The 15,378-nt window shown below is 43.7% G+C and overlaps 1 protein-coding gene across 7 annotated transcripts in view; it reads right to left on the reverse strand.

Moving 5' to 3' along the window:
- Positions 1 to 15,378, reverse strand: part of AKAP9 (A-kinase anchoring protein 9) — a 377,557-nt gene that overhangs the window by 76,411 nt on the left and 285,768 nt on the right. For all 7 annotated transcript variants that reach the window (XM_073629643.1, XM_073629641.1, XM_073629642.1 and 4 more), the window contains 5 exons: positions 14,956 to 15,075; positions 13,656 to 13,832; positions 13,024 to 13,125; positions 2,235 to 2,387; positions 1,545 to 1,712 (listed from right to left, as the gene is read on the reverse strand). In XM_073629643.1, coding sequence (XP_073485744.1) covers positions 1,545 to 1,712; positions 2,235 to 2,387; positions 13,024 to 13,125; positions 13,656 to 13,832; positions 14,956 to 15,075 — 720 coding nt within the window. The remainder of the gene's footprint in view (positions 1 to 1,544; positions 1,713 to 2,234; positions 2,388 to 13,023; positions 13,126 to 13,655; positions 13,833 to 14,955; positions 15,076 to 15,378) is intronic.

A 15,378-nucleotide genomic window follows, 5' to 3' on the forward strand; every position in this document is an offset into this window, starting at 1 on the left:
GAGAGCTGGAGACTACAGAGTGGAGTCATGTCGGAGATAGCCACCTGACCTGCCTTGTGTGCAGCAGCAGGTCAGTGTGTAATCACAGCAGTTTAGTGTGTCTATGATAACCAGCCAGGCTGATAGAGTTCCTTCTTGCCCAGTGCCCGTCTACCAGGTGCTATTCCCTAGTACACTGATATCTGTACACTGAGTGCTATTCAGTGTACAGATATCAGTGTCGTATATAAGGAATAACTCTCAGTATATAGATATCAGTGTTAGGGAAAAGCACTCAGTGTATAGATCAGTCAGTTATATATAGGGAAACGCACTTGATGATCTTCCCTATGTGTTACCGTGACATCTATACACTGAGTGCTTTTCCCCAACACTGATATCTGTATACTGAGAGCTATTCCTTATATACAACACTGATATCTGTACACTTTGGTGGAAAGAAAGATCAGTGAGAATAATGTTCCTTACATTGGTGGTCAGCAGAAAGAATGTTCCTTACATTGGTGGTCAGCAGAAAGGATGTTCCTTACATTGGTGGTCAGTGAGAATAATGTTCTTTACATTGGAGGTCAGCAGAAAGAATGTTCCTTAAATTGATGGTCAGAGAATAATGTTCCTTACATTGGTGGTCAGAGAGAATAATGTTTATTACATTGGTGGTCAATGAGAATAATGTTCCTTACATTGGTGGTCAGTGAGAATAATGTTTCTTACATTGGTGGTCAGAGAGAATAATGTTTCTTACATTGGTGGTCAGAGAGAATAATGTTTCTTACATTGGTGGTTAGAGAGAATGTTTCTTACATTGGTAGTCAACAGGAAGAATGCTCCTTACATTGGTGGCCTGTAGAAAGAATGCCCCTTACATTGGTGGTCAGTGGGAAGAATGCCCCTTACATTGGTGGTCAGTGAAAATGATATAAAGTAAATAAAAATTATTTAAAAAAAAGTGTAAAGCACGCCCGTGGCCCCCGCACATGCTCTATATGAAAATGTAGGACGAGCACATGTATGTAAACAATAATAGCGCCACACATGTATGGTATCGTCGGGAACCTTGGAGTAAGAGCAATTCTAGGGCCATAATTTTGTAACATGCTGGACAGAGCTTTTTATTTTTTTGTATATTTTTTATCAAACTGTTCAGCCAAAAAGACACTTGTTGCACCTGTTATATTGTGTTAATTTATGAAATCCTTAATTTTGGAAATGTACCATTGTTGCACTTTCTTTAATGTAAGTTTATTTTTCTTTATACTCTATAATAAACATTTATTTTGAACATAGTGCAGAGAAATTCCGTGACGAACGCATGTAGTGTGGGCAGTGCAACATGTAGGTGGGGATTTGTGTGGGTGTGGCTTGAGTGTTGGTGGGAACACATAGGCGGGGACAGGGGGCCCCAGGATCTCCTATTGCAGGGGGCCCCATGAGTTGTCAGTCCACCCCTGACACTGACAGAAGCTGGAAAGGTCTGCTATTTTCTTCTATATTTCAATACCTTTTAGGCAACAATATTCCTGACAAATGCCCAGTAGCATTACCTTGTTGTCAGTTGCAGCTTCAAGTTGCACTTGCAGTTTTCCGATCTGCTCACTGAGGAGCAAGATTTCTTGGTCTTTAGAGAGTAACAGATCATCCATTTTTCCTTGTCTAATGGGAATTCCAGTGGTTGATGAAGTCTCATCAGATGGTGTCATTTCAAGTTCATCCTTAAGAGAAAACAGAATAGATTTCTGAAAAGCTTTCCAATGTAGAGATTAGAAAACATTTGGTTGATAATGATGTATAAAACAAAGACAGAGCTCAGGTCTACTGTAATTAGTTTAATGATAGTGTAACTACAGCCAAAACCTTTACTTTTGCATACAGTGGGGAAGAATTAGAACCTCTGTCTGGCTTTTTTAGTCGTCTGATTACCCATTGGGGAGATTTTCCTGCACTTCCTGGGCCAAGAGATACAACAGGAAGTGTAAATCTCTAAAAAACGAGGAGAAACCTCAGCTCTGATAGGCACCTGTACAGAAAGATATCACCTCTACCCCTGTTCCAGTGCTGACCATTAAAAACAAAATTGTCCTTAGGACAAATAGTGAGAATAAATCCCCTCTATGTCACAGACAAAAACACAAACATTCTAACTCTCACACACAATATACCAAACTAGAGAAAAACAAATTTAGCTGGAACTATACTTTGAAGGCCTGAATGTTAGGACTGCGAGTGGAACTCACTTTTAAAACTTTATTTTCTTGTTCCAGTTCTTGCAGACGGGTGGCAGACTCCTTCCTCTGGATCTCCAGCTGCATGTGCAGCTGCTGCACCTCTTCATTTTTATTCTCCAGCTCTTCCCTGAACTGCTCCAATTGTTCCACCAGGTTGGTGACCTGTGAGACAAAAAAGAGATCATTCAAAGCAGTGAAATCAGATAAAAATAAAACCATGGGGATTACTTTGGTTAAAGATGATGGAGTGCCCACCAAATGCCCAAAAAAAAGTTAAAGAGTTTTTAATAGTGGCCCGGTCACCACAGGGTCACTTGTACACAACGCTGAACAAAGGTTTTTTTATTAATCAAGTGCATACATGTTATGTTAGCTTTTGCATATAAACTTGATAACTGTTACATTGAATATTATACATATTGTAGGTAAGAAAACAGGTACATTGTTTTTGCCCTGTGGATATGTTCTACGAATGCATATATTACAAATAAAGATTATATATAGAGGTATGTGTCTGAGTATTCATTCCAAACTGAAATGGTTTTACTACACACAGGTATCAGACTCTTGTAGCCAGCGGTCCCATACCTTGTTATATTTGTTTGGGCACTCTCTGTTAATAATATATACACTTCTTGTATGGCAGGGTATTATTTACTTCCAGTTTCCATTCTACTATCTTGGGAGGCATTTGTCTCATCCATTTTTTGGCTATAATTTTCCTGGCTGAAAATAGTGCCTCATGAAGAAATATTTTTGAATATTTATCAATTGTATCTAGTAATATTCCAAGGAGGCATTGTTTTGGGTCTAATGCTAGGGGTGAGCCCATTGTATCATGCAGAAATGTCACGATTTGCTTCCACAAACCTTGTATCTTGGGGCATGTCCAGATCAGATGGAAAAATGTGCCTGTCTCTAGTACACACATCAGACATATTGTAGATTGAGTGCGTTTGTATCTTGCCACTCTAAGGTGTGTGCGGTATGCCCTATGTAGAATATAAATCTGTGATAGCCGATCAGATAGTTTGGGGGATACAGCCTTACAGGACTCCATTGCCTCCTCCCACTCCTCATCTTCCATTGATCCCACTTCTTTCTCCCATCTGGGTTTCAGGTCATATGCTATTTTGGTAGAAATGGTGGTGGATAGCATATTGTAAAATGCCGAGATTAGTTTGTGAGGGTCTGTGCTCTTAATCACTGCCATAATGACATTGGGTGTAGGGTGTGGGAAGGATTCAGGAAATTGAGATTGTGTTGCATGGCGGAGTTGTAAAAATCTAGAAAACATTCGGTTTTGGATTGGAAATTCTTCTCTAAGGCCCCTTTCACACTGGGGCGGTTTGCAGGCCTTATTGCGCTAAAAATAGCGCCTGCAAACCGCCCCTAAACAGCCTCCGCTGTTTGTTCAGTGTGAAAGCCCGAGGGCTTTCACACTGAAGCGGTGCGCTGGCAGGAGAAGAAAAAATCTCCTGCAAGCCGCATCTTTGGAGCGGTGAAGGAGCGGTGTATTCCACCGCTCCTAAACCGCTCCTGCCCATTGAAATCAATGGGACAGCGCGGCTATAGCCGCACTATACGAGGGGTTTTAACCCTTTTTCGGCCGCCAGCGGGGGGGTTAAAACCGAACCGCTAGCGGCCGAATACCGCGGTAAAACAGCGCTAAAAATAGCGCTGTTTTACCGCCGACGCCCCCTACCGCCCCAGTGTGGAAGGGGCCAAAGTGAAGTAAAGGTTTTGAGGTGTCCGCCTTTTAGGATGTGATGTAGATAAAATACTCCCTGCTTGGACCATACGCTTGTGTCATGTATTTTGGTAAATTCGGGTAAATTTTTGTTATGCCATATCGGCATGTAATCATTGTATCGTGGAATTTCGAGTTTGGAAGAAGCCAAGTCCCATATTTTCCTGTAATGATATAGATGGTTTGTCTATTTTCCCCTTGTTCCATCCCTCCTGAGCCTGATGTTATCGCGTATATCGAGTCTTTGGTGTGTTGTGCCCACTTTGGACATAGGAGAGCGAGGAATCTCTCACCATCCGTCTTATCTATGTGGAATAGCTGTGACAACTGTGATGCAACGTAATATAAATTGAAGTCAGGGAGAGCCGTGCCTCCCAGGTCAGTTGGATTCTTAAGAGTTTGCCACTCTAATTTGTGTCTGTTGGCTCCCCACACAAAGGGCTTTAAAAGGGCCTCCAAAGATTTTAAATGTTTCAGGGGTAGGTATACTGGGGTATGCCATAGAACATATAGTATCTTAGGGAGTAGGACCATTTTAAATAAATTTATGCGTCCCCAGATCCCAAGTGGGAGCCGGGACCAGGTCCTTACTTTGGTTTTAACCAGGGAAAGGAGAGGTTCTATGTTTAGGGAAATGTAATCTGCAGGGGATCTAGATATATGAATCCTTAGGTATTTGATGACATTGACTAGTTGTAATGGTAGTCTGACTTGGGATTGCGGGGGTGGGAAGCTGTCAATTGGCAGAATTTGAGACTTATCCCAATTGATTTTCAACCCTGAAAATATTCCAATCTGTTCGATTGTGTGAAGTGCAGTATGTAAAGTTGGGCCTGAATCTGCCAAATATAGCAACGTGTCATCTGTATACATACTGATTTTTTCAATCAGGGAGCCCATTCTCAGTCCTCTGATCCCTGGGTTTGCTCGGATGGATATCAAAAGGGGTTCTGCCGCTAGGGCATATAGCAGTGGGGATAGAGGGCAGCCCTGTCTCGTGCCTCTACTGAGGTCAAACATTCGAGACAGCCACCCGTTGGCTACCACCTTGGCTGTGGGTGCCTGGTACAGTAATTGGACCCACTTAATGTATTTGGGACCGAAGCCATAGACCTGCAAGCATCTCCAGAGATACCTCCACTCCACCGAGTCGAAAGCTTTTGCGGTGTCTAGAGTCACTACGACTCATGATCCAACCTCCTCATGTGTGGCTTGTATATTTATGCATAGTTTCCTGAGATTAAATGAGGTATTACGACCAGGCATGAAGCCTGCTTGGTCCATGTGCATTAGTGATAAGATGACCTGATTGAGCCTGATGGATAGAACGTTGGCCAGAATTTTGATGTCAACCTGTAACAGGGATAAGGGGCAGTAAGATTCTGGATATCCTGGGTCTTTTCCAGAATGCGGCCTCTAGCAGCCGTGGTGTTAGACTGTGGGACATGAGTATAAAATCTATACGGGACATGGAGTTATGTGTGGACGAGAAACAAGAGTATGACTGCGCATGTGGGAATTTGTGGCGCCACGTGTCTGTTAAATGAAAGGTGGAGAAAAACTTAGTTTCGTTGGATGTGTTCAGGGTAGGTGAAGTCAGTTGTAGCCTGTCCAGGGTTGGATTTAGCGTGGTATTAAAGTCGCACAGCCAGACTGCAGATATTGTAGGGTGAAGGGCCATAAAGGACAGTCCCTCTTTAATTATGGTGATGTTGAACAGGGGTGGCACATAAAAAAGCCAGTATGAGGAGGGGTTCACTGTACAGTTTAGCTAGAAGGAATACGTATTGCCCCTGCGGGTCAGTGGACAACTCACATAAGTCAAAATGTACTGATTTAGCTATCAAGATTGAGACACCCCTGGCATGGGATGTGTGGGTAGAATGAAATGCCCACCCAACCCATGGACGGCGAAGTGCCATCTGGATGCTCCCCTCAACATGCGTCTCCACCAAGGCTATTACATCTGCATATTGTTTCTTAAGGAATGTGAAGACTGCTGCAGGCTTAACTTTCTCGTGCATGCCCCTCACATTCCACGTAAGAAATTTTAAAGATGCCATGGACGGAATTTTTTAGAATCAAATAACACAGTCATGTTAGGCAATTTTTCCCCTTTGCATGTAGCACTTGGGTTCTCAACACTCAGACATAATTTAGCAGCATTGTTTTATGCACAATCAGGTTCAATAAAACTGTAACTGAATTAACTCCCACCCCCCTCCCTGCCCTGCACCCTTCCCAACTGGTTCGGGCTTGTTCCCTTAACTTATGTATTCCAACTGGGAAATACTCTATCTTCCAAATTACGTAGAAAAGGTAGTACAACTGGTTGAGTCTCTGGATTCTGAATAGGTCAAGGGATGTCTCCCATATCAATAGGTTAAGGTGAACCAAAGTTATTCGATCCCTCTGTTTTCTACAAAAGGTATCGATCAAGCTCCAGAAAAAACTCCAGCAAACATAATAGCGACTCCCAGTGGTGTGTGGGGAAAAGTCTTGCTGCACAATGCATGTGGCTGGTAGGACTCCTGTGGTCAGCATGGTCTGGGTAGTATGTAGGGTTCCAGTAATGTTGTGGGTAGGGGTAATAGGACTCCTGTATAGCAAGTGTCTGGGGTTTGTGTTCTGTACTCACATTGGTGTATAGCTGGTTCCATATCGCATGTAGGAGCTTGCTATGTGTGGCACAGGACGTTCCATGTCCATAAGTGGGTAGTTCCAAGTAAAGTTCCATGCAATTTTGAGGAACAGTACAGTTATGCGATTCTGGGGGGGTCTGGCTGGCATGTGGTGTGCTCGCTCCACTGCGAACATGGGGAGAAGGCTTCTCTCCCATAGGTGGTGATTAGGAGTTGTTCTAAGAACGTGGTAGTGTCCTTTCCTTCAGTCCCCTCTGGCAGACCTATAAGGCGTAAATTATATCTTCTCAGCCTGTTCTCCATGTCATCTTGCTTAGTGAGGAATTGGTGTATTTGCTGTTGCATGCGGTGAGGATGTCTGTAGGGGCAGTCTGTCAGTGTCACCTGACGTTCGTTCCCCCCCCCACCTTCTCAGGAGCGCCATCTTCCTCCATGTCTTCCTTTTCCTGTCTGCGGTACTGTTCAAGTTTCGCCGCCGCTGCTTTCTGCAATTTTGTCGGTGACATACCTCCGGGTCTGGGGGTGACTTTTTATGTGTTGTCAATGCTGTGTGGGGTGATCTAGAAGGCCACAGGGTCCAAATACAGCACCGGCTGGAGGTTCGGGTGTACCAAGATGGCCGCGGGCTCCGGGAGTAGCCCAAAGCTGGGGACTTTCCTGAATGCGGCGGCCGCCGTGTGGGAGAACGCCGCTCCATTCGGGCTGCAAGGCCTTTAGAGGTTAGTTAGGGTGTGTGGAGAGTCCTCAGGTAGGTTTTCCAGGTGGATGCTGGATTTTGTGGAGTGAAGGATAAAGTTTTACAGGAGTAATGGACGGAGCTCAGGGCACACACGTCCTACTCCATGCTGCGCCAGGCCACGCCCCCCACAAAGGACACCTTTAAATCAAATATATTTAGCTCTTCTAACTTTGGCATCCTGCAGCTGCCTGGTAATTGCATGTATTCCATGCTTCCAGGAGTGTAAATACCTACTCATACAACCACTATAGGGCTAATGAGTTTTGGAGGGAGAAACCATGGAGTGCGGAGGGAGTTGGGTATTTGAATTGTGAAATACCCGCAGTGGTCAGGAAGCAGCAAAGCAGTGGGGTTTACAGGCCACATCTGACAGGCTGTGAAAGATGCCGTGAAAGATGCAATGTCTAAAAGACAGACTTGCACTGCCCAAACCATATACAGACATTGGAAAGAAATTTCCTTTCGATGATCCAGAGCTGGCCAAAGGACAGGAGAACAATGGCCTTGATAGGGTGAAAGGCAAATATTACCTTGAACAAAAAGGAAGTCTTGTCCTTATGCAAGACCAAACAGGGTTATTTTCAATATAAAGTAAGTCTGACAAATCAGATACTTGTCTTGCAGAGGTGGTGGCTACAAGGAAAGCAACCTTATGGGTGAGAATAGAGAGAGGAATGTCTCTCATGGGTTCAAACTGTGGCACATTAGTTTTAGATCCCATGGAATAACAAGAGACTGGGTGGCGGGACATGGAAAAACCCAAATAAAGGTCCTAATCAAAAAGTGGAGACCAGTGGTGTCAGAAACAGAACCGAAAGAGCAGAGAATTGACCTTTGATGGTACTGGAGAGCCAAAGCTGGTCCATACCCAACTGCAATCCTAGGGTAAAAGCACCTAAACTCATCTCAAGTGAAGTAAGCCTTCCATGTCTGATGATAGAATTTGTGGGGAGGGAGTAGACTTCCCCATTTTGGGCATCGTAGGAATGACAGACCCAGTGATGCCCTGATTAAAGCCTGTAACCAAGACGCAGGATGGCAAACTGCCCCTTGTCAGTAGATCCAGCTGGTGTGGCAGGGCTTACAGTGCTTCTGCAAAAAGTCTTACCAGGTCGGTGCACCAAATCTCCCTGGGCCAGGTCATAGCACTGAGGATCATTGGAATACCCTCCATCTCAAACCAGCAGAGCAGGTGAGGAAGAAGTTTCTGGGGAGAAAAGGCAAAGATCAGTGTGTACTGTTTCCCTCAGTGGATCCCTTTACCTGGAAACAAACCTGCCCAGCTTGCTGTTAAACCTGGAGAATCACATGCACAACTCTGTGTACTGATTACGAAGGTGCGAGGGAGCAGAAGTAACACAACATGTTTTTTGTGCAATAACAAAAACCTTCCTTCCTTCTAAAGTTTGCTTTAAGGGATTTCGCCCAGTCAGACATGGTCTTACAAAGTAAGACCAGAGCAGATTTAAGTGCAAGGTGGGAAATGCTAATGAGGGTTCTAGAAAGGGCTTTCAACCATTTATTTGTTGGGTCCTTAAAAGCAGGTGCCCCCCCCCAATGGAATAGCACTTCACCATATGAAAGCAAGATATGGCTGGATGCATGGAGGGAATAAAGGACGTTTATTAGCAAATCTGCACCAAACAGATATAAAGCCAGCAAACTCTTATGCCCCGTACACACGGTCGGATTTTCCGACGGAAAATGTGCGATAGGACCTTGTTGTCGGAAATTCCGACCGTGTGTAGGCTCCATCACACATTTTCCATCGGATTTTCTGACACACAAAGTTTAAGAGCAGGATATAAAATTTTCCGACAACAAAATCCGTTGTCGGAAATTCCGATCGTGTGTACACAAATCCGACGCACAAAGTGCCACGCATGCTCAGAATAAAACAGAATTAGCAGTAGACTGTGATCCCTTGTGGGTAAGCTAATCCAACAAGGATTTGAGTGACTGAGTCAAAGTCTCTGTGGCTGATGACCCAGAAGCCATCAAAGCTGTGGGTAAAATAGAGACAGAATCTGCTGGAGAGGGTTCAAGAGTGCGCTTGTGGCCTCTGCAATTAACTGGGTAATTTGAATCATAAATTCCTGCATGACTGTAGTAAAAAGCTTAGCTGAAAGGACAGAGGACCAAACTACACCCAGCAGAGCCAGGGAGGACTCTGAAGACAGAAGAGATTCTAACAGTAGGCGTATTCTAACATAAGTCCTCAGAGACAGAGGAAGTGCACAGGCAATGCTAGTAGTTCCGAAACTTGAAGGCGCTTTGAGGCCAATTTAACCAGAATGGAGTCTGGAAAGCACCGTATGAGGAACGGTCACAAATGTCACTTCCATTCTATCCCTGCAATGTCCAGTCCAGTGGGGTCCAAATGTGGCATGTTCCAAAAGCCATGTTGAGGAACCCAGACGGCTAGTTATGGATTAAAGTTGAAATCTCCAGAAGAGGTGTAGACAAGACTCTTGATTCAAAAAAAAAAAAAAAAAAAAATGTTTTTTTTTCTACTCACCGTAAAATCCCTTTCTCTGAGTTCATTGACGGACACAGCACTTCCATTCTTGACCTTAGGCTTATATCACAACCTTCAGGAGTAGGACTAGGCAGAAAAAAAGAACAAGCACAGCACCGCCTAGGGGCGGTCCTTACTGGTAGTAACCCCCCACTCTGCTACAGGCAGCTTAGTTCGTTACAAAACAGTACAAAGACAAACAGGAGGGGTGGGTGCTGTGTCCGTCAATAAACTCAGAGAAAGGGATTTTACGGTGAGTAGAAAAAAATCCAGTTTTCTCTTTCGTTCATTGATGGACACAGCACTTCCATTCTTGACTTTAGGGATGTCCCAAAGCAGTGCCACGAGGGGTGGGAACACAGAAGAAAGGAAAAATAACCTCCACCCAAACAGCTCCCCCCCGTAAGGGGAGCCAAAACCTCAGATGGCCGCCTGCAAAACTTTGTGGCCGAAACACGCATCCGAAGATGCCCAAACATCCACCCTGTAAAACTCCTTTGAGGAGAATCTGCTCAAGAAATGGGCTTCCCCTCCGGTCATTGATCCTCCAGTATCTAGGTTGAACAGGACGACCATGATTCCGGTTCCAGTACTTGTACTTGGGCAAATGCTCTCGATGCTTCAGCCGATACCTTTCACATGCAGAGTCTCCCGGAAATCAGTGGGTGGAAAAGGCAGAGCGGAGCGCGAGTCCTGCCACTGGGAGAGCGAGTCCTTGCAGCGGAAGGTAAGTTTATGGGGCAGGGGTGTGGGTCGCAGCCTCTATGTTGCCATGACTAACAGCTCTGACGCCATCCAGCACGCCCGATTCCTGCGGCTCTGTTTGGCTCCCCCAGCTCCATTCAACAGCAGCTGAACACTCCATCCTACTGCCTGCAGCTCGGCACGGTGGCTCCCCACGACGAGCCCCTGCACATCATAGCAGCCTGCAGAGTGTCTCCTGTTCCATCGTGGTCCCCTCTCCGGATACTGACAGGACCTGGTTTCCAGCTTATAGACCGGGAGCTAATTCGTTCCATCTCTCGTCCATCGTTATCGTTCCCCATATGGTTTAAGTCTTCCATTCTCCACGTCCTATGAATAAGCCACCTGGATGATGTTAACCCCTCCATTCCTGGATGTCTGCGTGGTACCGTTTTTGCTTTTAATATAACTTTGTTTAACATACTCCACTGCTACATGCTTTCCTGACCGATTGCTGTTACCTTCCTAATATCCTACAGTGTTTTATAGACTTTTATAGTACCATACCAGTGCCTGCCATTAGTGCCGCATATTAGTGCCCATCAGTAAGTGCCACATATCAGTGCCCATAAGTGCCACCCTTCATTGTCGCAAATCAGTGGCCATCAGTTAGTGCCACCTGTCAGTGCTGCAAATCAGTGCCCATCAGTCAGTGCCACCTATCAGTGCTGCAAATCAGTGCCCTTTGGTGTTCATAATTATAAAAAAATATATTGTTAGTCTGTATTGTGCTTTGAAAACTGTCACTTGACATTAAAAAAAGGTATTGGTAATCGGTATCAGCAAGTACTTGAAAAAAAAGTATCGGTACTTGTACTTGGTCTTAAAAAAGTGGTATTGGTGCAACCCTAATCAAAACTAATAAGAACAAAATAAAAAATAATAATAAAAACCAAAAGGAACCACAGGTCCCAGCAGGGAGCCAGGTCCTTCTCCTAGACAAGGCAGAAAAAAACTGAGCTGCCTGTAGCAGAGTGGGGGGTTACTACCAGGAAGGACCGCCCCTAGGAGGTGCTGTGTTTGTTTTGTTTTTTCTGCCTAGTCCTACTCCTGAAGGTGGTGATATAACCCTAAGGTCAAGAATGGAAGTGCTGTGTCCGTCAATGAACGAAAGAGAAAAGTAGATAAAAATTTGCTATAAGAAAACACAAGCTAGTTCTTATAGCAGCAGAGCTGAAGAAACAACAACCATCCTCCTAGGACATTAGGAAAAATCTTAGGCCTGCTGGTAGAGGGAGGTGTTATACCCTGGGCTGGATCAACAGATTGTTTTGTTTGCCACTGTCTATTCCTCCTATGGGCGGCAGTATAACCTAAAGGTTTATGGCTTCCTGTGTCCCTTATTGGATAAGAAAAAAAAAATGTTACGCATACATCCCACTAGCTTTTTTTTTCCAACTGATTTTTTATCTGTTTTACTTGCTATTTTTAAGAAATTATCAATTCATTTGTTCAGCCCTTGAATTTCCATTTCAAGGGTGACAACACACACACACACACACACACACTGCCTTACAAAACAGAAGTTGTGTTGCTACCCTGCTGTGCACGCTCCTGCTGTTTGATTTCAGGTTGCAGTTGCAGAATGCAAATGTAATCATTTAATAAGACTAAGAAGGAGTTGAATTTGAAGATGTGTGAGAGATGTCATCTGGAGTGACATGTTTACAAAGCTCTCTCCACCCATGGCTCCAGCCAGCGCACACAGAATTTAGAAAGCAGTTACGACCACAACAAAAAGGCTGTCCCTGCCGAGAGAAGACAGTTTTTATTGCTAGTGGCTATAGCTAGCATTGGTAAATTGCTAGCGATAATCATAAGTAAAATCTGGCAGGCTGGTTGTAGTCAAGTTGTTCGATCGATCAACTTAGTACATTCAGCCTGCTCATACAGGGTTCGAATCTTGGTTGGTTCAGCAGGAGTCTATGGCCGGCTTAAGGTACAGCTACTTCCTTTGATAGAATTAATCAGTGTCTTAATGGTCATTGAAGTGTTCTCACTAGATAGGAGGATGGCAGTATTGGGCTGGATTTTTATGGAAGCCTCTAGTAAAAAAGGTTAAACCACATGAGGGAGGTGCACAGACTACAGTTTTCTGGCTAATAAAGATAACAGCAGGCACACTATGGTAATTGCTCTAAGACAGGCCTTTCGCTTTAACTGAAAGTTTCAAGTGATTTGTTTTAAGCTGCATTAGGTCATATGCTCTGCATTCTTTCATAAGTATATCACTAGTTATGTATGTAGGTCAGTTTATATTTTGCAATTAGGGAGCCGGGGAAAATTATTAACAGCTCTGCTGAGGTGTAGATCGGAAAGCTATGTCTAGGTCATGGGAAATGTCAGTGAATGAATTTTGTAACATCATCATTTTGTTCTTTCAGACTGCAGAATAACAAACTCACCTCCTTCTCTTTCCTGTCTGTGGCCTCTCTCTCCACCTGGAGCTGAGCCTCAAGAGGCATTTCTCCTTTGGCCCCAACAAGAGATGGTCTTCTGTCCTCCACCTAGACAATCATATTTAGAACAATGATTAATGCACAGATATAGAAAGTGCATGGAGATGAAGAGCAGGTAAACTTATATAAATTTTATACAATGGTATTACTGAAGTACATGGCCCTCAAGTAACGCAAGTGCTTGTACAACTAGGTGGCCCAGTGAGTTCCCAACATCCAATGCAGCAGCTAAGAATCTGCAAATGTCAAAATAGGCATGGATCGTATCAGCGGTCCACATTAATGCTACAATCACAGTTCAATTCTAACACTTAGGGTAGTAAACATATATGAGTATTTCTACATCAGAGCTGAATGCAAAGGTGGATATTCTGTTATCTTGTGGAGAAAATAAATAGCACATTACCTCATTACCACAACAAAGCGAATATATTTTGGCTGATGTGTAATGAAGTATGAAGTATGCTTTTGCCAGTGATCAATTGCCGTGAAATTACAGTGTGTATACTCTGGTCACTGGGTCTACACACACAGGATTTATTTGGCTATTACAGAATGCTTTTCTATATGAATAATACCTTCTGAAGAGTGTCAGCACTGATGAGCAGAGCCTGCTCCAGCTCTCGTATCCGGCACTCAAGCTTCTCGATCTCCTCATTCCTCTCGTGAACATCCCGCTGGAGCTGCTCCTTACACAACAACAGTTCACTGCATTTGTCAGTCTTCTCCTTCAGGTGACTTTCCAGCTTTTCCACCTGTCAAAAGTTGCACAAAAAAATAACATGATTTCCATCACTTGTGTCTATATTTTAATAATCAATTGTACACAACATGCATGTCTATGACCTGCATCATCTCATTTCTAATCTCATCTCATTTCCAATAAGCATTCCTGAATTTGTATTTTTTGGAAGATTTTTTTTGAAACTGTTTAAATGAAACTTAAAAACTTTTTTGTAGATGTGTATTTAAGCCTAACCCTTTACTTATTTTTTTAAGTCCCTAAGCTTTTGCTATAATCCAGAACTTTCCTCACGCAGTACTTCTTTTTACTTACCTGTTAATCGGTGTGGCAGAAACACCTGAACCAAATAACTTAAAAGGCTGTACACATATTCAGGCCACAGAATGTATTTGAAAGCACTGCAAGGGTTAAATGTTTGTTTGTCTGCAGTCATGAGCTTAGTTGTATTCGTACATGAGTCCAAACCCTCCTGAGCTATTCTGCCAGGGAGCTGTCAAAGCCAAAAGCCAACCATAGGCAGCGGAGGTATTCCTTGTCCCAAAGCTGCACGTATACACAACCCTTGCATACATGTGGATGTATGGTGGGAAATGCCTCTGGCTTCTATGATTGGCTGTCCGCATTGACAGCTTCCTGATAGGATAAGCTCAGGCAAGTTCAGATTCATCCCTAGCCTAAAGTACTATTAAAAATCAGTGTTACCTTATCCCTCACTCCCCCAACAGCTGGCATTTTCCTCTTCTCTGCGATGTTCTGGGTTGTGGGTGGGCCCTTGGCATCCTCACTTACAATGCAGAACTGTTGGTTCTGCATTATATGTCATGGACACAAACAACAATGAAATCCTGACATAATTTCTAAAATCTTCCGTACTCAGTATGTTTTATTGCTATCTGTGTGCCTGTTGGAGGGGGAAGGTGTTTCCTAAGATTTCATGTTCAGTCTGACAGTGACAAGATTCTTCCTTACTTCCTGATCTGTCAAAAAGAAAGGAAAATCTTCCGAAGAGGGCTAGCAATCTAGCAATACGGTTGACAGCAGTAGTGACCCTTCCGCACTCTGCCAAAAACCGAAATAAAACATAAAAAGCTATGCATGGCATATAACACAATATTGATTTTGCACCATCCCACCTCATTACTCTGATGGTCATTAACAGGTTGATGTCTTTGTGGCGTTTTCAACTGCTGCTCCAGCTTTTGGATTTCTTGTTGAAACACATCTCGTTCATGTTCCCGATCAACTGCCTGTTCCTGTAAAATAATGAGAGCTGGCGGTCAGTGCTGTGCGTTATTCATGCTCCAGCACAAGCTAAACACGCATATGATAATAGTATAAGGAAAATCACATAACTGTCTCCATAATTGATACTATAAAATGGCACAGACTCATTTACATTCACCAAATTTATTTCTGGTTTATGTAAGTTCATGGCTATAGCAATTATTAATATAGAACCAGGTCCATGGCAGCCTGGGCTCAGAATGTGGGTTAAATGACGCTGGCCATCATGCAACCCAGAAGCCCAATGGCATCCAGTGGCAGAAATGTATTAC

The sequence above is a fragment of the Aquarana catesbeiana genome, linkage group LG05 (assembly GCF_042186555.1).
Source record: "Aquarana catesbeiana isolate 2022-GZ linkage group LG05, ASM4218655v1, whole genome shotgun sequence".
NCBI lineage: Eukaryota > Metazoa > Chordata > Amphibia > Anura > Ranidae > Aquarana > Aquarana catesbeiana.